This window comes from Dermacentor andersoni, chromosome 11 (genome assembly GCF_023375885.2).
Source record: "Dermacentor andersoni chromosome 11, qqDerAnde1_hic_scaffold, whole genome shotgun sequence".
Classification (NCBI taxonomy): Eukaryota; Metazoa; Arthropoda; class Arachnida; order Ixodida; family Ixodidae; genus Dermacentor; species Dermacentor andersoni.
This window is the reverse complement of record NC_092824.1, coordinates 64,760,791-64,784,650: the sequence shown is the minus strand read 5'-3', so window position 1 is coordinate 64,784,650 and position 23,860 is coordinate 64,760,791. Positions and strand designations below refer to the sequence as shown.

General features: G+C 47.4%; 2 protein-coding genes across 2 annotated transcripts in view; both read left to right on the top strand.

The window, feature by feature from the left end:
* Window positions 1-8,656, top strand: part of LOC126517467 (putative ferric-chelate reductase 1 homolog) — a 59,865-nt gene extending 51,209 nt beyond the window's left edge. Inside the window, exon 14 of the mRNA XM_055064653.2 lies at window positions 8,579-8,656. Coding sequence (XP_054920628.2) covers window positions 8,579-8,583 — 5 coding nt within the window. The 3' untranslated portion in view covers window positions 8,584-8,656. The remainder of the gene's footprint in view (window positions 1-8,578) is intronic.
* Window positions 8,589-20,619, top strand: LOC126518226 (defense protein l(2)34Fc-like). Its single transcript, XM_050168067.2, has 5 exons — window positions 8,589-8,772; window positions 11,087-11,214; window positions 13,802-13,896; window positions 14,944-15,019; window positions 20,476-20,619. The coding sequence occupies exons 1-5, from the start codon at window positions 8,589-8,591 to the stop codon at window positions 20,617-20,619; spliced, it is 627 nt and encodes a 208-aa protein (XP_050024024.2).
* Window positions 20,620-23,860: the final 3,241 nt, after the last annotated feature.

Here is a 23,860-nt window from a genome sequence, read left to right as displayed (position 1 = left end):
GAATATCCGTTTATTGATACTACTTGTCGCTGTTCTTTCCTGCCACGCTCAATTCGTGAATGGAATACACTGGATGTAGTCGCAAAACAGCAGACAACACTAGCAAAATTTATGGAATTAATCGAGCATGCTGTATTAACCTAAAATGAGTTGTCAATATAAGTAATTAAATTGCTTTCGCCATGCAATCCATTCCGTTTCAGTTTGTGATAGGAAAGCACTTGCCTACACTTTTTGTTCTGTAGAATTTGTATCTGAATCATGCTTTCTTCTCTGCATTCTTTTTTCCTTACTTTCCCTGCTGGTTGATGCACATTGGCTTCGTTGTGTGCATTATTATGTGTGAATGTACTACTGCTATTCTTGTATAGTCTCCAATCATTATGGGCTCTTTTTCTATAGAATGTTTTAGTAGTGTTCATTGATGAGTTGTGACTTGTTGCTCACCCCTGTAATAGTCCCCACGGGGGATTGACAGTATTCTGTAAATAAATAAACAAATAAATAAATTGTTGCTTCGCGCATTGCCGATTGTAGCAGTTACAACGCAACATTTCTTTTTCTTTAATGTGTCAAGTTGCTAATTCACAAAGCCACTTGAAGCCTGAAGAACTACGTTTGCGCAAATCCGCATACTGCACCCATCATTCCCACGATGTATGAACCACCATACTTGCAGCTCTAATATACGCTATAGTGCTACGGTTTTATCTAATAATTTTTTTTTGAAGCTCTATCACACGCTGCTCTCCTGACCGGTTACCCCAGCTAACATGAAGCAAGTTCTATTACTATGTGTTCTCAGCAAGACGAGGTATCGTGTAATATGTTTTTCATCTTCATATGACATCTACAAGTTGCCTAACCGACCGTTTGTTTCCAGAAGTTCATACAAAATACTCAGATTCCATATAGGCCAAATTCGTCGGAATTCTGCTAAGAAGACTTCGTGTTCAAAGAAACACAACAAAACCTTTTTTGCAGATAAGACCAATTAGATGTTATTCGCTACGTTACGAAAGAGTTGTCATTATTTCTTGCGTCCTCGTCATAAATTACCAGTTATGATTTCTCCAACAACTTAATTATTAACTTTGTGGCAGCACAAGGTTCGTGGCAGAGCATTTAAAAAATCACGTTACTTTTGTTTGTGACGCACTACCTTTCGTGTAGCTCTTTTTCACTAACGTGAAAAGACAAAAAAAATCTTTAAAATAATGCTGCTCTTGGAAACGCATATGCGTTGCAATGGGGGCATTTGCACGTACCGTTTGCTGTTTCATTTCGTAAGTTAGGACGTCGCCAGGAAGAACGAAAGTGACGTTTCCAAATGCGCTCTACAAGATTTGTAGCGAACATTGTGGCTATAAATATATTAATAAAACTTTGCTAGTTAATGAGTACTCGTCGATCAAGAACAGGAACACATAAATACGGAAGGACTTTCCCAGGAGGTTGCAAACGATATGCTATTGATTTCAACTGCACCGAATGATCTCACGCCTTTTTTTAAACATTACTCCGCGTTAAGTGGCCCCCAGTACTGGTATATTCAATATGATTCGTGAACAACAACCATCTACGTAACTGCGGCGCTCCGGTCGGTACGGTGATGATGCGCAGTACCTGGACTTGCCTAAGCTTCATACTTCCCACTTCGGAAGACTGGCTCTGCAAAGTTTTGGCTTTGAATGCGCCACATTTTGTGCCGCAGGAGCAAACTTTCGAACTAAAAAGACAGTTGTAGCTTTGCGAATTGACCAATTTCAACAAAAATGGTGCATTATAAGGGCAACAATTCGCAATGAATACTGAGTTTTGCGGTGGCTTGTTGTTTGTAGTGATGAGCTATAGATACAGGTCGCAGTTTCGATCCGGCCGTGGCGGCCTTTTTTTGGATTGGGGGGCGATATGCAAGAACTCTTGTGCCTAAATCTAGGTGCACGCCAAGGAGCCTCAGGGGGTCAAAGCTGATCAAGACTCTGCCGCAATTATATGAGAGGCGAAATGCAAAAACGCTGTCGTGTCTAAATTTTGGTGCGTGCCCAACGAACTTCAGGTGGTCAAAACTGGTCAGGAGTCCGCCACTATATGGCGTGCCTGATAATCAGACTGTGGCTTTTTCGACGTAAAACCCCAGGATTTATATATTTTTTTTCGAGAGTCGTTGCACGCGTTTATAAATGTGTGGTTGTTTGGGTGAGAAATGGATACGCGGCAGAAATAATGCGAACACAATGTATGAAGCCTCAAGCACGAAGCGAGAAAAGGCAATGTTATGCCGATCGATGAAGTAAATAATTAATTGATATTTGACTCTACATTCCATGCAGCAGAAATCCAGGGAACAGGGACAAAAAGCCTGCAGTACAAAATCTTGAAGGGGTCCATGTAGCGAGGCAGATGCTAGTTTACAGCAGTGTCAAACAAGCCGGTAAGTGTTAATTAAACAAGACGTCAACGATAAAGAAAAAAAAGGAAATCCTGATCCGCGTAGTGAGATACAAAGGTAACACTGTGATTGACAATAATCACCACACCAACATCTGAAAGGCTTCGCAAGACAAAGTAAACACTGCCACGCCCCCACAACAGAAACTGAAACACGTTCAGCTACCACATTCCTGCGGCTGCTGAAGGGTATCGCAGTGCCAGTGGTTCAATTAGAAACTCTAACAGGAAAAAAAATATTATGCAGATCCAACGCACATTTTGGAAACTGTGTGAAGCGAAGCCTTAGTGAAGTGGTTAATGAAATGCCATAGACATTCCCATTTCATTCCCGCGTCCTTGACACAAAGGAAACTGGGGTCTGCGCGCATGCGCTTTAGCGCAGCCGTGCTCCGCATTGTGAAACACGCGACGTTCGTCTCAAAGAGCCAGTTAGTGTTGGCACGATAGCAGTATGCGTGTGGCTGTTACCAAACGGGTATATTATGTGGATACAGTGCCGGGGGACCGAGGTTCGATCCCCGCTATGGGCGCCGTAATTCACTATTATAAAGCAAAGCGTACATTACCTCTTCCTTGGACTTTTCCGCTGCTGCTGCTGCTGCTGCTGTCTTGCGCGCCATGTTGGGGTGTGCTTCAGAGCGTGAATATACGCGGAAGGAGAATGGAATAGAGGAAATGCGACGCGAGTAACTCGTTTGGACCTCTCCATCGCGTCATGTGCACAACACATGTGCATCGCGCATGCGCACAACGGCCTCTTGGAGCTTCCTGGACGTCGTCACATTAACCACTTGAAAGCTGTAATTATCCGCGAGCCCCCGCGAAACCATTGCAGAAACTGCAGCGTGCGCCCTTATACTAACATGCCAAACATAAGGAGAGGTAGACAGAATGGGACAGATGGGGACAGGGAGAAGAGGCAGAGAATGGGTAGAATCGCGCAGTCGCGAAACGAGTGAATGTAGAGTTTTTAGCGTGTCCGGTATTCGGGTAAACGCAAGCGGACCAACCGTTTTGCCGGATGAGCGGAGACGCAAACGTGAATGGCTTGCATGGTGCAACCTGCAGTCTTCGCTCGCAGTTTCCATACAGGGGCAAAGAGAGGGGCAGGGAAAACGCGACGTCAGAAGGCAAGGAAGCACCGTTACTATAAACACGACAGCGGTTGCGGGCAAACCGAAGGTATGGTACTTTTCTTTTTCAAGGGAGCTACTGACGCAGGGTGTGTAGACGCAAAGCCGCATTAAATCACCGTAGCGTCCGTCTAGGAGATACTACGGAAGCGGTCATGCGTCCAATCAACACTTCTGTGCCCACCGCAATAGCTATGCGGCTGGAGCATTGCTCGACGTCGCAGGTTCGATGCCAACTTTGGCCAGCGGAATTTCGAAAGTAGCAAAATGCAAGTACGCTCGTGCACTTAAATTTAAGTGCACGCTGAAAAAAAGCACCACGGTGTCAAAATTAATCCGGAGTCCGCTACTACGGCGTTCCTCTCAATCCGACTCTCGTTTTGGCTCTTACAACTCCATAATTCGGCCTCTACCTCTGCCGTGATGCGATGTGCCACTTGAGGCAATGAAAATGTTCAACCTTCTCATAGGTTATGAACAATGGCACACAACCATGCCTCAAGCAAACAGGTATCCGCTGTGTGTTCCGTGTACTACGCAGATAAACGGCAGTGGTGCACGCAAGGTAACGTTTCACATCGACTCAACACTCGCGTGTGAGACCAAACGCTGAAAAAATTACACATTCGCCGTCAACATCACCGTTAATTATCGTCAATCGTAGCAAACAGCACAGAAAGCTTCGCCTCCATTGATTACACCAGTGCGTAGGATCCGCATATTATTTTATGTTATGAGCTCTTTGTCGAGGCAGCGGCAGCGTCCAGCAACCCCGGCAAGGAAAATCAAGGCGGGTTCGCAAGAAAACTTGGCTTTAGTATATCTATTGTCAAGGTCACTGTGCACAGTCTGGCGGCGTAGTAGCTATCTCAGCGAAAATGTCCGTTGTTTCTTCCTGTGGCAGGAAAAAAAAAAGCAGACGAACGGCAATTTCCGTCCTGTTGCAGGCGGATGTGTAAAGGAGAGTACATGACACAGACGCTGAAAAGAGCAGACGGCTCCTAGATACTTCTTTGTGTTTTCTTTTTGTGGGGTCCCCCTCCCCTCTCCTGTTCAATATAAGCGGCCCACAAAGGTCCATTTTTTCCCCCTGCTCTCCGTCGTCTCGCGTTCGCTGATCAGCCTCTCTTCCCACGCATTATTTTTTACGTGGTACGTTTAAGGTCTTTTATTCATTTTTATTTCCACCGACAAGATAAGGTGAGCACGTGAAATATTTTTTTTTTTCCTTAGCCTTATTCGCGCAGCGTCTGCTACGCGTAGCAGCTCCGTCAAGTGCAACCTGACAAGAAAACAGACATCCCAATCGTCACTGGCACTATACTATCGCTTTCACGAGTTTGCGCGTGCCCCACTTTGCGTTCATTTGCGTGTCAGATGCGCCCGTGTCGACGCATAACCTCGGTTAGTGCGCTGGCCGGCGGATATTTAAGCGCCCGCGTCAACAGTTTTGCCTGGAACTCTCGAGTGCACTGACCAGCCGAGCAACGAGCGTGAGTAATGCCGTGGCATCCGCTCTCGTGTTATGTTTCTAACCAAGCAATAACGCTGTAGCTGTTAAGTTTTTCCGTGCGCCGCTAGCTCAGGGTGCCCGATAGATAATAGTGTCTACGTGTCGGTGTGCCATTGTCGCAGATTTCTGCGTTTTAAGTGGACAACACCCAAGCTCTGTGGCCGACGTCTGAAGTAGTTGCTTCCGTACGCTAAAAGCTGTATCCGCTCGCGGGTGGGTCCACCTAATCACGCTGCGTGAGCGCTGTTATTGTCGCGTTTGTCTCGGCATCGAATGAACAACGAAGGTCTGCAATGAGTGCCGTACGTTGGCTGCAAAGTAAAGCACTCCAAGTGGTTAGTTTATCCGAAGCGCCCCTCCTCCCCTCCCTTCCACTACTGCGTGCCTCGTTATCGTATCGCATGTTTGGCACGTAAAAATCTTATAATTTAAGTTCTTTAGGTTAAATTAAGTTTAATTCGGAGTGACACCGCCGAGAAAGGTTGAGTACAAGGTAGATTGCCGTGCATAACGTCAGGAGAGCAGAAGCGCTGTGCATGGAGACCGAATCAGTGGAGGACAAAAGGAAAGCGCGTTACTCCAAAAGCAACCAGACGTGATGACCTTCTACTTAATGCCCGGCACGCGTGTTTATTGGACGTAACCGACTCTGCTTCGTGTCTTCCTGTGGAGTAGAACGTGCAGGCTGTGCGGTGTGCGTCCCGTATTGAAGTTGTTTTCGTTTCATCTATCGCGCCTTCAAACGGGTGGGCACATGGGCATGCGAAATCGTGTAGAACTGCCTGGCCCCATTCGCAGCTCGTGCGCTTGGGTGGCTTAGATATCATAGTCTACCACCCACCAAGGACGTCGGCGTTGCTGAGTAATACTTGTTGGGGGGGCTAGTTGGTGCATGTTTCCAGAAGAGGGTTATAGCACCGAAAAAACACAACACACAGCAAGCGAGACGGGACAGGCGCAACTTCCAACTGTTTATTCACCGCGTATGCGAATGAATATAAGGACAAATAAAGATGGGTAGCAAGAACCACACATGTAATACTTGTTGGGGGGCTAGTTGGTGCATGTTTCCAGAAGAGGGTTATAGCGCCGAAAAAACACAACACACAGCAAGCGAGACGGGACGGGCCCATCTTTATTCTGCCCATCTTTATTTGTCCTTATATTCATTCGCATACGCGGTGAATAAACAGTTGGAAGTTGCACCTGTCCCGTCTCGCTTGCTGTGTGTTGTTTTTCCGGCGCTATAACCCTCTTCTGGAGACGTCGGCATTCCAGCTCACCGCATATCCAACGGAAGACGCCGCTAGCAGGCCGTTTACACAGCCCGTGCACTGTCACTTTTTTTTTTTTGAGAAGCTCCTGTCGGCTGCTATACTGTGGTATATAAGTTAAACAGTAATAAACTGCCTCAGAAACGCTATTACCAACGTCGTCGTCCTCACAAACGCGTCACATTTCACGGTCGTTATTGAATCACTTTTCATGGTTATGGCTTTGTCCTCACATTCTTTCTCTGCTCCTTTTTGTTTTATTTATTTCTGTTGCCATTATATGTTTGGTATTTTTGTGCATTTTAATGTTAGAACATACTCGCAACTCTTGTTTTTGTGCTCGTGGTGAGTGCCTGCATGCATAATTGAACTTTCATGCCTGCTGTTAACTTTTTGTATCAGCCATTTTTTTTTTTAATTTGAAGCCGTTGTTTCTCTAATTTGCACTACGCGTATTTGAATACATTTGTACTTACAACAATGTGCGTTATCGCGCGCAGTGTGATCTACAGCGCGCGAGCGCTTCACCAAGCGCTCTCCCAGGTTGGATAGTGGCACCGATTGGCCGCGTGTTCCCCGACTTTAAGAGGGAGGGTCCCGCTGTTTTTTTTCCGACATCACCCCTTCATCCATCTTTTGCCCCGCTCTCCCGGGCTTGTGGATCAAATTATCATTTAACGAAAATAATCTGAACAAACCGATGGCGAGCGGGGTATCGTGCCCCTGCAAATTAATACTACCGTTATCTCGGATAATTTACGCTTGATTTATCTCCCCTCGTTGCGTCGTCACACAGGCTTTCTGCATTGCCGCTGAACGCCTGCATCAGCCTTTTCTCTCCGTGGTTTCAACATAGCTGCCAGTTCTTCGTCTCTTATCTGCGATATTTCTCAAGCACCCCCTTCCCCCTTTCCTCAAGCAACTAATATCTAGTGAGGAGCAGTGGGAGGCTGCCTTGCGCAGCTCCAGGCCCGAACTTCAGGAGGCCATCCTGGAGTGGGCTGAGAGGATAAAGGAGGCCTACTTCAAGTAGTTCCTCCCCCCACCCTCTATTCCATTGCCCCCTTCCCTTTAAAGAGGGATAAATAAAGTTTTTCATCATCATCATCACGTAGAGCAGCGCGGCACAATGATGGACGCATTGCTCGCGCATAAGGTGGCCGCCGTCGGTGTAGTTGTCGCTTTCGTGAGACCAAAGTCATGCGCGCTAAAATGGCGGACAGGCCACAAACGACTAGACATGAAAGGGGCGTTGTTCGAAACAGAACCGTCTCCCTCGGGAACACTATCCAAGCAGGGAGAGCGGTTTGCGACGCACCCGCGCGTTGAAGCTCGTAGATAGCGTGATGCACGGTAGTCTTTACCAACCCCTCATGTAAAACCCCTACACGAGGTATGATGAATAAATTTCAGATATATCCGAACGGTTTCGTAGATCTCAACAAGTGCAGATGTTGATTTGAGCAGCGGTCGTTTTACGCGATCATGGCGTGCCGCTTAGTGGATCTTCTTCGGTCTGGGTTTTTAACACCACTCTGGCCGAGGTGCAAGAGTGAGCCGTATTACGTGAAGTGACATTCAGTCGCGGGTTTTCGATAGAACTAGCTCGGGCTCTGAAAGCACGTGTCGTATTGCCTCGAGCCAAATTTGTGTCGACGCGTGGTGGTCGCCGTGAAAGGGGAAAGAAGCACGGTTAGTCACACCCGCCCAACCTGGCATTTCTAGAAGGCGGGGAGCACCTCGTCGGCAACCGGCAGCGATGACGTGCGTGTATTTTGCAGAGACTGGCGCCTAATGCGGTTGAGTGTATAACGATGAATAATGCTGCTGCTGTGGTAACACGTAAAGTTACGAGTGTGAGCGGAAATGAGCGAGGCCTGATCGCGCACTCTCGGCTCTAGATGGGACGCTGCCCGTTATTGTAGAAACGAAGCGCGCCGTGAGGGAACGGTTGTGCAGAGCAAGAGGCACTGTTTTCAGCACCCTTGCAGGCAGGACTTCTCTGCGCTCATCGGTGAATTCTATAACACCTCCCTTTCCCACTTAATTTTCGGCAGCGACCGCGTGGCGTATCGCCCCAACTCGGATAACAAGATATCCAAATCGAGCAACCCTGTTTCCTTCCGCACTGCTAACAATATTACCTTTCAACGTGATGAAATTTATTTATTTGACCTTGTTCTTTCTGTTGCCGTCTCTCGCAGTATGAGCGGCATGTCGCTACGGCATCTGTTCTTCCTTGTCGTGCTGAGCCGTGGGGCTGTGTGTCACCCCGACGGAGCACCGGCCGAGGCCTGCCGTGAAATGAGGCCCAATCATGGACCCGACGCCAAGGAATCCACTGACAAGGGCAACCTCAAGCTGACTGCCACGCCCCACGACAAGCGAAGCGCCAAGGGTGAGTCGACGCGCGAGCTGGGGTATCGTGCCTCTGCAAACGAAAACTGCCGTTACCTCGGGTAATTTATGCTCGCCTCCTCTCGATGCGTCGTCAGAAAGCTTTTCTGCATTGGCCGCTGAACGCCTGCATCAGCCTTTCTTCTTACACCCTTTCCAGACGCAAGCAATGATACACGTTGGTATAGTAGTGTTTTTGGGTGCACATTGAATCCTACAGGGTCAAAGTTCATCTGGAGGCACCCCCACCCCCTTCCACTTACGACGTGCCTCATCAGATGTTGGCTTTGGCGCGTTACATAATTTCGTGCTTTACGCGACGCGTGTTGTGCTAACGGCACATCAACGGGCCCAAACGGTAACTCGAGTGAAGTGTGATTGGTAGCATCTCTCCTTTATCTTCCTATTTCGCTCTCAAAGATGATACAGTAATTACTTTTTGGGGGACCGTAGCTGAAGGCTAGTCAATGGTGAAATTAGTAATGTGTACTGAGAGGGAGCCCAACTTATCAGCAATACAATGGCAACAAGGATGTAAACATTACTAACTACATTGCACAAAAATGTTCTCTAGAAAAGGCAAAGTAATTTAATGAAATGTAGCCGGGAAGAGGTGGGCTAAGCGGCAGCGACAGATGAGAAATAAGTAACCTCACGGTAATATAACCAAGCTTACGTAGTGTTGTTTTCATAAACTAGGAAGCTCTAGAAATCGCACACTCAAGCGTCCTCGCGTATCCAAAGGCCCACGTACTGCCTGTCGGCTTGCGTTATTTGAACCCATTTTCCGTTCTTTTGCACGGCCGGCGCTTTTGCGACTTCTAACTTTGCGTGGCCACTACTTCCAGCGCCTCGCTACCTGTCAAGAAGAGCAGTTTACGATACGTAGCGAGGCACTGGAAGTGGTAAGGGAATACATCTACTTAGGGCAGGTAGTGACCGCGGATCCGGATCATGAGACTGAAATAATCAGAAGAATAAGAATGGGCTGGGGTGCGTTTGGCAGGCATTCTCAGGTCATGAACAGCAGGTTGCCACTATCCCTCAAGAGGAAGGTGTATAACAGCTGTGTCTTACCAGTACTCACGTACGGGGCAGAAACCTGGAGGCTTACGAAAAGGGTTCTGCTTAAATTGAGGACGACGCAACGAACTATGCAAAGAAGAATGGGTGTAACGTTAAGGATAAGAAGATAGCAGATGGTATGACGGAACAAACGCGAGGCAGTGACATCTCAGTTGAAATCAAGACAAAGAAATGGGCAGGGCATGTAATGAGGAGGGAAGATAACCGATGGTCATTAAGCGTTACGGACTGGATTCCAAGGGAAGGGAAGCGTAGCAGGGGCGACAGAGTTAGGTGCACGGATGAGATAAAGAAGTTTGCAGGGACAACATGGCCACAATTAGCACATGATCGGGATAGTTGAAAAAGTATGGGAGAGACTTTTGCCCTGCAGTGGGCGTAGCCAAGATGATGATGATGATCTTTGGGTGCTAAAGAAACCCGAAACTCTGCATTGTCGTCTTTGCCCTAGCGAGTGATTCGACGTGTTCTCCCACCTCGTGACCAGTCGGCGGCGATGTTCCCGGTAGGCTTGCTCGACCGCTAGAAGTTGAACCACGGTTTGAGCCACAATGTTAAGACGAGGGCTGCGCCTGCGTGCATGTTCCTGAGGGGTCGGAACAAAATGCCACGCGTGCTCACTGCATTTAAGCTCAGCGGGACGAATTGTCCATACCCTCACCGCAGCTCGACTTTTTGGTTGCGCCTGTGCGAGTTCTGTGCGCTCGATGTAATAGCTGTACCTCCAATCAAGCCGGATGTCGCTGGCGTTGCATTGAAAGATGTTTGGCCATTCCTATTGGAAATGTTTTTTTTTTTTTTTGTTCATAAAAGTTTACGCGTAAAAAGATTTAGTGTTGACCTTAGGTTCACGTACATAAATTGCCAAATCTAAAAAATTATATTTGTAACGAAATATATTTATTATTTGATTAATAGGTCGTGATAAACCAGTTTTTTTTTTTAAAACCAAACATGCAAGTGACTGTGGCTGGCTAGTTCAGGTTTCAAATGACCAAATAAATAGGACCTTCAAAGAAAATTTCGGGCACGTGAAATGAAAGGGAGGCAGATGTAGAAAGCTCCACACTTCTCTCTTCTTGAAATCCTCCCCTGGCACCAAGCTATAATTGCTGGCAAAGCTGCAAAGCAATCACGTGATGAACACCTAGAGCGAAGGTTTTGTCTACACCACCAGACATCCTGGGGAAGTGTGGCAACAACACATTGCTAAATGATCTCTGGTGCAGTGACTTTGGAAGGAACCTTCAAAGGATTTCTGATCAAAGCAGTGGACAGCAATGGAACGGTGGTCGGAAATTTCACACCGGACATGCCTGACATAGCGAAGGGAATCAAATGCGATGGTCACAATAACGTGAGTATTGCTCTTTTTTTGTATAAATGAAATAATACTGACTTATATGCATGATACGAACCATAGTCTATCACTTCCAGTGCCACAGTCTCGTAGGATAACTTACTATGGCTTCGCCAGGGTTGTCGCTACGTTCCCTAGTGCTTTCCTTGGGCATTTTTTTACCTTTGTGGTTGCTTGTACGCTTGACCACAAGTTCGGCCTTCAGCACAGAGAGCTTGTTAGAACATGTTAAGCGCAACGAACATGTTAGTTCAGGCCACGACCGCTATATGCCTTTCCATCGAGTGAGCGTGCTCCCGCCGACCTCTCTACATTGATCGTCATTGACGGACGCCTTGATGCACTGTAACGTCTGGCCCTGTGAAGGCACTGGGATCATGTGTAAGCTTTCTCAACGCTTCTTGTAATTTGCACGAGACTGCCATCTCCTGCCTTGGTAATAAACATGTACGGGAGCATCTTAAATGTTCTTCCCAATAGATTGCTTCAGGTTTGCAACGAACCGGTCAGTATTAAGAAAAAAACTGAAAAGCGTCCATGCGTCTGAATTGTCTTTAGGCCCGAGGAGGATATCTGTGCATCTGCCAAGGAAAACCGTTGCCCTGTCGAACACGTCTCCTGGATCAAGCGTAGGCTGCCGGTGAAACATCGCTTCTTCAGATACTATTCACTGTTTCGTTTTCACCGTTCTGTGAACGTGTCTTGTCTGGAAGCATACCAGCTGGCACTGCACAAAAACTCTCAGCACTCCCTTAGTTCTTCAATGGACGTGTGCCTTCCTGAATCATTGCTAGCTGCTCTGTAGGTGTGCAGCGTTTGTCTACGCTTTCGAGGTACGGCATTTAGGTGCTGATAAGCAGCCCCGCTTCAAGCATCTCAAGGTACATTTGATTGGGCGTCTCCGAGCTCTACAGGGCACTCTGGCGGCGTGCAATACATCGGGCTAATTTGTGGTCGGCTCTTTCAGAACGTCGAGCTCAGCGCACGGAGGAGCTCACTTTCGACCTAGGAGCGTGACCGAGATCTGGCGGAGTTCCGGTCACGTTGCGGCTCCGGCAGCCTCGGTTGTTCACGCGATGTCAGCCGCTTCCGTCATGGCGGTGTGCCTCGACCCCTGTGCGCCTTGATTGGGGGCTGGCTAAGGGGAACGACGCCGTCGTCCGTATATATCTATCGCCGAGGGTTGCTTGTTGGTGAGCAGATGAACCCGGAAGGTTCAAGGAAACGAGAAACGGGTTCACTTTACATATTCACACAACTGGCCTCAGATATGGGGACACTCATGTCGCTACATCACTACATGTCTGATTGAGCACACACGTGTCGGCTCGCAACTCGCTACACCAAAGGTGTCCGCTTTTGAAACATTCATTTTTCCTAGGTAACTATACGAGGTGATCTTAACATGTGCCTCGTCCAATTATAACGGTCGAACTCTTCGCAAAATCCCACCCACGCTCGCACCACATTGCTGGACTCGGGCTCTGATGTACAGCCTTCGAACCCACATAGGAAACAATGGATAGACAATCTGGAAACGAATCCATGCGGTTTTCACGGAAGTTGTGGACACTGGCTCATTGCTCTCCGCGACGGTCAGCTCGTCAGGGCCATGAGACCTCCACGGTCGTTACCGCCTTCACGGAGTGCTACGCCTGTTGTCGTCTCGAAGGGAGCGTCTGTTTTCCCGATGAAGTCGGCGTCAAGCCCAGTCGCCGTCCTGGCGGGCGCTGGTGAAGGGGGGCTACCTCGTGCGAGACACCCAAACAATGCGCATTGCTGTTTTGGGACGCAAAACTGCCGGCCACGACTCCCGACCAAGAAGTCGCTCACGGCGACCGTTCACGCCGGCAAGCGCTACCTGCCAGTCGCCACACCGAAATCTTTTACGATTGATGCCGTTCAAGTCTACTCGTACCGCTACGTGCTCGTAAACTAAGCGTCAGCCCATACGGACCAGATGTTTCTGCGCCTCTGATTGGCTCAAAAGCTTTGCGTCTTCAGTGTAACGACTGAAAAAAATAGAGCAGTGAACGGCTGACCCAAAATAGAAGAAAAATGATAGAGGGCTTCTAAAAGAACAAAAATAAAGGGATGCCGTGCCTGTACCTCTGGAGTGTATCACAGAGCCAAAGGTGTCGCTGTTCGACCAAAGCAGCCATTAGCGACTGTTTGATACCTACTTCTTCACGAGACCTCTGCGATTCGCCGATTCGAATAAAGCCTAACGCCAACGGTATCCCACCGGTCTCGTCTCGCGCCCCAACGAGGCGCAATGCCTGCAATGCCAGTGGCGAGGCTGCTCATGACACGACCGTAGTGAGACGCCTGGAAGCTACCAGGGCGCTGTTTCTGCTCAGTAGCGGTTATCCTGCGTGGTACGTCGCGCCATGCTGCACCCGTGTGTAACTAAAACACTATCAGAGGAGTTCAAGGTCAGGGATGAACCGCGTTGTCGCGGCGAAATACTTCGCACTTCGTTCAAAACTGCCATTCTTTTTTTCTATTCTTCTGTGTCTAGTTTTCTGTCTAGTTAATGATTGACCTCGTGGAAATGTGCATTTTCGACTGCTGTCTATCGCAGAGTGCCATCACTCACACGAGCCGAGGGGAGAAAAGTTCTGTTCAAGTCACGTGGACAGCTTCGGACAACTATAAGGGAGGTGACGTGACATTCAGGTAAGAGAACCTGTGCTATCGCAAATTTCTGCTATTGTGACTGCATCCAGCTGACATAAACGTTGCGCCGGAAATGTTTGTCGGTGTATACTTGCAATGTTGGTCAATAAAAAAATTGGATAAAGTACCATGTAACTTCACCGAGAAAGGTCCATGCTCTGTCAAGCGCGCACTTGGTAATCTTACGTAACGTGCTCTTTGAACTGAAGTCCTTGCATTAAGCATGTTCAAATGTTCGATTTCTGTTCGCTGGAAGAGAAATGTACTGGCAAATTCTATATAACATTGTTACAAGAATTTGCGATAAACTGGCAGGGTAATTTCGAATTTCTTGGGGTATTGCGAGAAGGATAATGAAAACGCTGAAATATAACAAAGAGCCGAAGGGGCGCGTGACACGCATTTTAACTACTTGCGTGTACGAACCACGTGCGCAAACCATGTAGCTTACAACATGCGCGTAAGAAAACCTGACCGCGTTTTCCTCTCAGCAGACGACCTTCGCGTCAAGTTTTCAAACTTCCTGCTCAGGTGCCATCTTGTTCGAGCAGCAAAGTAGCCTGCATCGTATTGTACTTGAATGCTCTCTTCGTGAAGCCGTCTTCTTAAACTGTTTCACCATTGGAACGGGACTCAATATGGCCGCTGTATGCTTAGCCTTCTATTTTGCCGCCTGCGGCGAATACTGGAACACGTACAGCTCCAGTCGGTCAAAATTATTCCTAAGCCCTCCGCTGTTTAGTTCCTTACGGGCCCAGGTCTGGTTTGAGACGGCAAACCCACCCATACCGAATCAAGTCTATGTTGTGGCCTCATGAGCTTGCAGGGTTTTTCTTACTGAATTCTTATTCGCGTGCTTCACGAATTGCCAGTGATAAGGTAGCGCCAAATTTCTTTACACCGAGTGGTGAGTATCACTTACTTGCTGGTTCCTTGATTTTCTTACACCGTATTTATACTGTGTGCTACTTCGCTGCCATAAATTGCAGTAATTATACTTATGCTAATGGCTTTGCAATCTCGCAAAACTGCTTTCCATTGTGTCAGGGCCACGGTTGTGAGAACGAAGAATGACTACTATCTCGGCCTGGAGTCATCTGCCTTGAAGATTGAGGGGCCATCGGTGAGTGTGAATGAGCCAACTTCAAGAACCACTTCAGAAATTCGTAGTTAGACAGTCAAAAGAAATGGCTAGTTAAAGGGCCTCTCACCAGGCCCCGTTGCAAATTGGTTGTGATGTTGATGTTGGTGCGAATTCACCCTATGGAACGAGTTAAAGGGCCTCTCACCAGGACCCGTTGCAAATTGGTTGTGGTGTTGATGTTGGTGCGAATTCACCCTATGGAACAACAACACAACAACCAATTTGCAACGGGGCCTGGTGAGAGGCCCTTTAACTCGTTCCATAAGGTGAATTCGCACCAACATCATCACAACAAATTTGCAACGGGGCCTGGTGAGAGGCCCTTTAACTCGTTCCATAGGGTGAATTCGCACCGCGTTAAAGGGCCTCTCACCAGGCCCCGTTGCAAATTGGTTGTGATGTTGATGTTGGTGCGAATTCACCCTATGGAACGGGTCGGTGCAAGTTCCCCGCCACGGGTGTGATAGCAAAAAAATTGAAACAATAAAATAAGTGTAACAAAAGAAAAAAAGATCATTCCCCCCAGAAAAGCCTAAATTGTTCCTGTCTACTGCAGTCTAATACCCCTGTCAAGCGGGAAACTTAATTGCACTTACGGGGAGTGCACTTCAGGACCTTGAGTGACATATTGGGCTGTGCGAGGCTAAGCGGGAAGACAGAGCACACTCGCAGTAAAAAAAAAAGAAAATAAAGGCGACAGTTAAGAGCGCGTTTTTCGAAGATATAGATTAAAAAGAAACTCCTAAAGTGGTTGTTTTACGTTGTAACACGAGTAATAATCTATATTTAAAAAAAGAACGAAACAATCCGTGACCGCTCTCCTAGACAGGGCCAGTCTAAAACGCTTGTCTTAACGAAGAAAGATAGGACGGCTGGAATTCCTGTACGAACTTTATAATAAAAACTCGAAAGTAGATCCAGACCTATATCTACGGCGTCCAGTACGAGTGTCAGCTCGAACAAATCACCCTCATGCCATTCAGCCTTACACGCCAAGGGTTGACACATTCAAATTTTAATTTCATTAGAACCATTGTTGAATGCAAAAGACTCGATGCCAGTGTGTTCACAGGGTGCCACTTAGCCGAAATGTTTCAGCAGAGGCTTGAAATGCATTTTGTGCAAATGTGTTTAAAATGTTCCCCCACTCTGTAACAGCTCGTAAGGTTTGACTGTATTGGAAAGAAGCAAAGATTTTTATTATAAGAGTGTTGCAAGTCGATGCCGGCCAAGATGAATGCCTAGCCAATCCAGAACAACATGGTGACCTTCAACGAGGCGGCATTTGATCCTGTTATGCAAAAAAGGGTGAGGCGTGCAGACAGAACACAAGAGAAGTGGACAACACAATCATGTTGTCCACTTCTCTTGTCGTGTAAGGAGGTTGTGTGATGCAGTCGCAAGACATGGACAAATGAACCTAGCCCCTCCACCCTGCTGGCGCTGAGCCGTGCTCCCGCATGGGTTGCATAAAATAGCGCTAGCCTTTTCTCCTTTCCCAGAAGAACCACTTCTCTCTGTCGTGTTGTCCACTTCTCTTCTCTTGTGTCCTGCCTGCACGCCTCACCTTTTTTGCATAATAATTACTTACCAACTAGCTCAGCTTTCTGTCTTTCTAAAATTTGATCCTGCTAGAGCAGAATTCTAGCGAGTTCGCTTCTGATTGCGTTGTTAAGAGCTGTTCAACAACTAAAATGAACATATTTCCTTTTTTTATGTATTGCATTTTGTACCATTTAAACTGCTGGCGGCGTGGCTACACACCCGACCAGCTAAGTGCGCTCCGTGAATGCACTCTGGCCGGAGCGCACTCTTCGGCAGGTGACGCTCCACTTGCGACGTTCTGATTTGGCAAAGTGCGCTTAAACCGAGTGACTCTCCGTAAGTGCACTTGCCCGCTTGGCAGGGGTATGACATCAGTCGTCTTCAGGGGTATAACTTCAGTATAACTTTGTCGTTCAGTTCACGGTGATGATGGTAATGATTTATTAGCGTCCCACTTTGATGTGGGGCCGCCGACAAATAGTCACCTAGCCTGCTTGAGATAATCAGGTGTGCATACATGCTTCATTTTAGTATTTTCGCATACGTGTTTTCTTTTTTTCATTTCCTTTTAAAAACTTCTCTACTTATGGCGTTCATTTCATAGACGCCGTCTAGCGAGCGTGTTTTGCGAATTTTTCGCGTCTTAATTATTGGATGGGAGAAAAAATTTACTGTCCGGTTCATGCCGCCAGGGCGCGGGTGTCACTGCCGAAAGAGACAGTCTCTCCCTCGGCCTTCAGTAGCATTCCCAACTGGTGTTCCTTCCCTGCTTTCTCTCAAACTGGAGACGAGGGAGGTACAGCGGCGTCTAGCCTTGCCTCCTTCTTTCAAAGTGGAGCTTTCCTGGCCTCTTCGTCCGACTTCTTCACTGCTGCTGCTGTTGCTGCTACTGCTGTCTTGCACGCCGCGTCGAGTGGGTGATTGAGAGCTGACAACAACGGTCCGGGAGACGAGATAGGCGGCATCGACGACGTTTCGCTAGAGCGGGGCCACAGTGCTTTCTGAAGCGCCCTGGGGGACGCAACAATGCCCTCTGGTCGCCGTAATTAGGCCAGGGTAGAGTGTAGAGGTGCGACTGAACGAGGACGAAGAAACATAGACACAGTGCTTCGTCTATGTATCTGTTCTTTTGTCGTCCTCGTTCAGTCGTACGTCTACACTCTACCAGGGATTCTAACCAACTAGCCCGCCAACGTGTAACCACGTAATTAGGCGTGACCCCTCGAAAAAGGATTGCAGAAGTTGCCATGCTTGCCTCTGTGCTGACGCGCTACAGCTGCGACAGTCCAGGGAGGAGGTAGGGAGAACGCTATAGAGGGAGTAGAGAGATGAAGCAGGGAATGGGTACAACTGGATCCCGTACCGACAGGCTCGTAAAATGGGTGATTAACCTTATCCCTCTCCGCTTGTGGCATTTCACCTAACATGACACGGGAGAAAGCAAATGCGTCGTCAGAAAGCATTGCTCATTTGGGCTCTCTTCAGTAAAGGAATGAGTGAATGAATGACACTTATCTGTCCGGTATGTGTACTGCGTGGACAAACACGAGGGGAGCAGGCAAGGTAACGTATAACAACGCATCACAACTGTCACTCATTTTCAACGTCACCGACAAATACCATCAATGATTCCCACTGTGCGTGGAATCTGCATATATTTTGTTTATTTGCAGCGCGGTGCATTTGCAGCGATGACGTTGCGCCTTCCACATTGGATTAGTCATCGTGAGTGGCATACATAGCACAACGAAAAGGCATTTGTGCGTGTGACTATCTGGCTCGGAGCACGGCCTCCTCAAAGAGGCTGGGCGCCGTTTCGTTTGAAATTTTACCAGTATTCGCGAGAGCTCGCAGTGCTTTAAAACTTCGCAGACACGGTCGTCAGTGCTTGTAGCATACGCTACTCTTGTTTAAAGAGGCGAAATTTCTTGAGTTCAAGCTACATTTGGACTCTAGGATTCTGGGTTGAAATACAGTTAAGTCCAGTCTTGATCAGAGGCCTTGTCATCTAAGAATGACGTATAGGTGAAACGTTGACAGCGACCCAACCAAGCAAATGCCGCGCCTGCCCCCAACGTGATGTCATTAATATTGAACTTGAAATGAAGCATGAGCTACTTGTTGACGAATAGCTGCCTTTAGTTTTGTAGTCCACTACGACAATGAGGGTAATGAAACAAGAAAAACAATACACAACCAGGTTCACCTAGAGCTGTGCTCATTGAACGAGATAAGGGTGACACTACTGCATCACCGCACGTTTTTATTGACATGCAAACATGGCGAGTCTGAACAAACATTAGCTTTACCTAAATCGAGAAAAAAGTGCTCGTGCAGGCTGCATCAAGACAAGGCATTCTCGGACAATGACGGAAAGTTATTGAGCAGAAGTTATCTGCCTTAGCGCCTTATGTCTTGCCCATTCGCTCAGGAACTGTTCCCACTGCAACATCAGCGCTCCCCTGTAGAGTTGCATATTTGTTTGCGAGCTCCAGCTTGAATTCATCTGCTTTTACGCTTACTGCGTGCAGTTGTCCTGTTTCTTCTTGTCTAACTTTACTCTGTCTTGAAATTGAGAGAAATCCTACCTCACTAACCTATGGCCCTTAAACTTTACCTTAACTAACACTTCTACATCCTGCAGCATGCTGGGATCGGCAGAGAGTATGAAATCTATTTCATTTCTTGTTTCTCCGTTAGGACTTTTCTTGGTCCACTTCCTGTTACGGCTCTTACTGAACAAATTATTCGTTATTCGGAGCCTATTCATTCCGGCGAATTCTACCAATTCTAGAGGCCAATATTGCGATTGAATATTCCTCTGTACATAAAACACATAGGACCGATAAAACCCTTGTCTGCGTGGTATTGTGCTACCTTGTAACATTTCAATGGACTTATTGAACAATGCGATTCTTGCAGTATTCAACCTCTTCATCGCCTATCTCCGCTTACTACAATATTTCAAAGTGGACGCTTCTCGGAAATGAACCGCGCGCATACACACGCACTCTCTCTCTCTCTATCTCTCTCTCTCTCTCTGGTGCCGTTTGCTCCCACGAAGAACTAGCGCTTAAATACGTTTGTTCGTCGTGGGTTCTTGTGACTTAGTAGCGTATTTCAGTTCAGCATGTTCGGAAGGTTTTCCCACAGTCTCCATGCAAGCTTACTTGTACACATTAGTGATCTCTGCGAATGTATTGTGGCTCGCCATTTTCATAGGTTTCGTGGGCTTTTTTTGGTTCCTCTTGGAAAGCCGCTGTTTTCAATGCATGTCTTGGCCCTGTAACGAAAGATTCAATTTATGGGGTTTTACGTGTCAAAACCACGATATGAACGCGAAGAACGCCGCAGTGGGGGACTCACGATTAAGTTTGGCCGCCTGGGGTTCTCCAACGTGCAACGAATGCATGATACACGGGCGTTTTTGCATTGCACCTCCTTCGAAAGGCGGCCGCCGCAGCCGGAATTCGGTTCCATGCCCTCGGGTCACATGGTACCAAACGTGGTGGTGGTGGGCACCATGTAACACCACGGTGGGTACCATGTAATGCACAATTACCTTTCCGGCGCATGCAAAATTGGAGCAGCTCCACCTTTATTTTTGGCCATGGAAGCTACATTTGCATAAAAGGAAAAAAAAAATAGCGAAATAAATGTTTTGGATTAGAGCTTCATTTGTATAGTAATTAATTTGGCTGAACTACCCGCAACTGAAAAGTCGCTCAATCGTATCAAAAACATACTGTAGGCTACATGCGGTAAGTTTACAATGCTTAAACCGGTATTTCAAAATGCCAAACTCGGGCCAACGTCTATAATACGACGTTGGGAATTACGGGTTAATAAAGGTATCCCATTATTTGATTTTTGTTTATTGTTTTGTGCAGCCAAGCGACCCAAACAAGAATGACGAAAAAGAGAAGCCTGGTAGTAGCCCCACATCGCGCTCCGAGGTCACCGCCTGGCTGGTTGTCCCAGTCCTCAGCTGTGTCATTGTGAACGTCCGACATCGCTGCCTTGCGTACCTTTAGAAAGTCACCGGACAGACGCGGGTCGCCACCGTGCTGCCGGTTTTGTTTCGAAGAAGCTGTCGTAGATTTTGTGGCCACGAGTTGGCGCCCTCGTACACGTATCGATCGTACTCCTGACAATTACAGGACAGGTATATGCGCACAGAGCGTCCGGAAGCTTGTTTTTTTTTTTTTGCAGGACTGCATCTTTTGTGCGTGGTTTGAACTACTGATATTTTTTCGAACGATATATCCTCGGCGCTGTGCAGTCGGTGCTCGCACGCGCACGTTTCTCGTTGCTTCTGTTGTAATATTAAAGTTTGGAATTCCGGCGTCCTCTTCATTGTCTGCTATTCGAACACGTGAAACTAGTAGCAAAGTTTGACAGGGCTTTACGGTAGAACAAGAATGGGTTGGAGCGCATACGACCGACATTGTCAGATGCTGACTGGAAGCTTAACTCCTTCTTTGAAAGTACGTACAATCAGTGCATTCTACCGGTGCTAACATATGGGGCACTAACTTGGAGACTGACAATGTAGCTCGAAAACAAGGACCGCGCAAAGAGCGATGGAAGGAAGAATGATAGGCGTAACGCTAAGGAGACGAAGAGAGCGGTACGGATCAGAGAGCAAACTGGTATATAGCCGATATTCAATTGACATTAGGAGGGAAAAAAATGGAGCTGGACAGGTCATGTAATGCGTAGGTTAGATAAGCGGTGGGCCATTAGGTTACAGGACGGGCGCTAAGGGAAGCCCAGTAGACTGCGGAAGAGTAAGTGGGGTGACGAAATTAGGGAATTCGCAGGCGCTAGGTGATATCGGACGGCGCAGGGCAGGGGTAATCGGAGATCGCAGGGAGATGCCTTCATCCTACAGTGGAGATAAAATAGGCCGATGATTATGATGATGATGGTGAGACAATCGAGAAGCAAAATATTGATTTGAGCAACAAAATTGACAAGTCGAAGCTTTAGCTCGGGGGTGATTCTGGATTTCTTGTTCAGAAGCACGTTAAACGCGGAAATGCGGTTGAGACAACCGTTGGACGAATTTGAATGAAATCCGTTGCAATTTACAGGAGTAAGGTAAATTGTGCAGAAATTTGGGCAGTTAAAAAAGATGTAAATGCACAAAATTATTAAATCCGTAACTCTATACGCACAAAAAATGGATGCCTCAGTTGTGCAAACTGTTTCTATTGTATTGCGTAGGTGCTGTTGACAGGACTATATCGTCATTTATTACTGACTTGAGAGTTTTACTGATTTACAGTCCTGCCTTAAGGATCGTCTATTTAAACAGACGGACAATATAGAGGCCCCACCATCACAACGAAACATGGCTGAACAGGTGAGCCCCACAGTCTTTCCTCGAAAACGTCCTCTTTCCATGGGCGCGTCGCAGCCTCTTCTCTCGCCTCTTTGTTTAACTTTCGGAACGTTTCAGTAAACCCTCCTTATAACGAAGTGCAAACGGAAGCCACAGCTGCTTCGTTATATCCATTCATGCATTGTATCCACTGTTGGATGTACTGGAATATGAATCCCTGTGGATTTCAAGCGGTAGTTTCACTTCATTAAATCCAGTTTCGTTGTAACATGGTTTGACTTGGAGCGTCGTCACCCGCTACGGCAGCTCAGCGTCTATGATGTGGCACTGCTGAGCTAATACAGGTCGCGGGTGCGACCCCGGCCGCGGCGGCGGCCGCGTTTCGATGGGGCAGGAAGGCGAAAATGTTGGTGCGCCTCGCATTCGATGCGCGTTAAAGAAGCCAAAGTCAACAAGCTTAAACCGGAGTTCCCCCACTATGTACTCTTACTAATGGCGTCAGACGGAAAAACAGAAAAGACAAATAAACACGATGAAAGTTCAGGGTGCATTGTGTATTTTAATTGTTCGCGCTTGGGCAATGGATTAATAAATTACCCTTCTCCGTGTTCTTTTTGTCTTGTTAGTGTTCCTGTCTTGCGCAATTAGTAAGTGCTAAAAAGAAATCGACCTATCTAGACCGTTAAAATGTTCTGCTCCCGGCTATGGCGCACATCATAATCAAATAGTGGTTTAGGCACGTAAAATCGCATTTTTTTTTTTAGTCCAATAATGCCATTTTTGGTTAAGCGCCACCTGGAAACATTCCGTGAAGGCAATGCTTAGTACGACCGAGGGTGTTACATGCCTGAAATTCCTACAAACTTGAATAGCTTCGAATCTGGACACTCCGCAAGCGAAAGTGTCATACACGAACAAGAAGTCTTGAGAGACAAGACTCCGGCGCTGTCACTGCGCGCAATTTAATTGCCTATGGCGGCAAAACGTGAATTTTTATTTACGAATGCCTCACAGATGGCGTTTCAAAGGCACGTGATGTCCTCCTGGCCCGCCACTCGAGGAGGACATCGAGGCACTCTAATGTAAGTTGCTCTTGCCTCCTGAAGCGTCGTCTTGCAATGCTACCATTACGACTGAGGCGTTACAGCCAGTAATTGAAAATACAACTAATCCTAGTTAATTAGTTAACAACCTGCGACGCTTAGTCGACCGTATAGTGTCCGCCGTGCTGAAAGAAGAAACAGTGCAGTAAACATTATCGCATTGACAATTTCGTGTGCGTCTGTGTTTTAAACAATTATTTCCATCGAAACAGATCACGCGGTGTAGCCTGTTTCCTGGGGTTTCGGGTATCCTTAGGCATAGTATTAGAGGGGTCCCTGGCGCTGCCATTGTTCCTCCACCATGGGAATGACGGGAAGTGCATGCATTTGTCTTTATCTTCGTGCTTGTGGATTCAGACGTTCTTGCGGCATTGTTCATTGCGCTTTTTATGTCTTCATTGTCGTAAATTGCAGAGCAACCTACACTTTTTGAAGTGCAGAAGACGTTGCGAACGCGCACAATCGCTGCTAATTGCAACGGTTCAGCTTGTCGAGGAGGCCAAATCGAAACGCGGCAAGCTCCTCAAGGCACCGCCGTGTCCGCGACAAGTTTATAAGGGCGCTGTAGGTCACTTGTCGATACATGCGTCCGTGGCGTAATGGTTCCAATATCGGGCCTCTGTGCTAGTGGAAGTGCTGTGTTTGAATCCTGCCGTCGGACGACTTTCGCATTGGTTGCGCAGTACGTTGTTGAAAATGAAGAGTTTACGAAGCCGCCGGAAGGACGGGGTTTATAGGCAAATCCATGCACTTCCCATAATTACCATGCTGGCTGAACGGTCGTCCATTGCAGCTGCCGTAGTCACTAGCCCCAGAGTTCCCTCC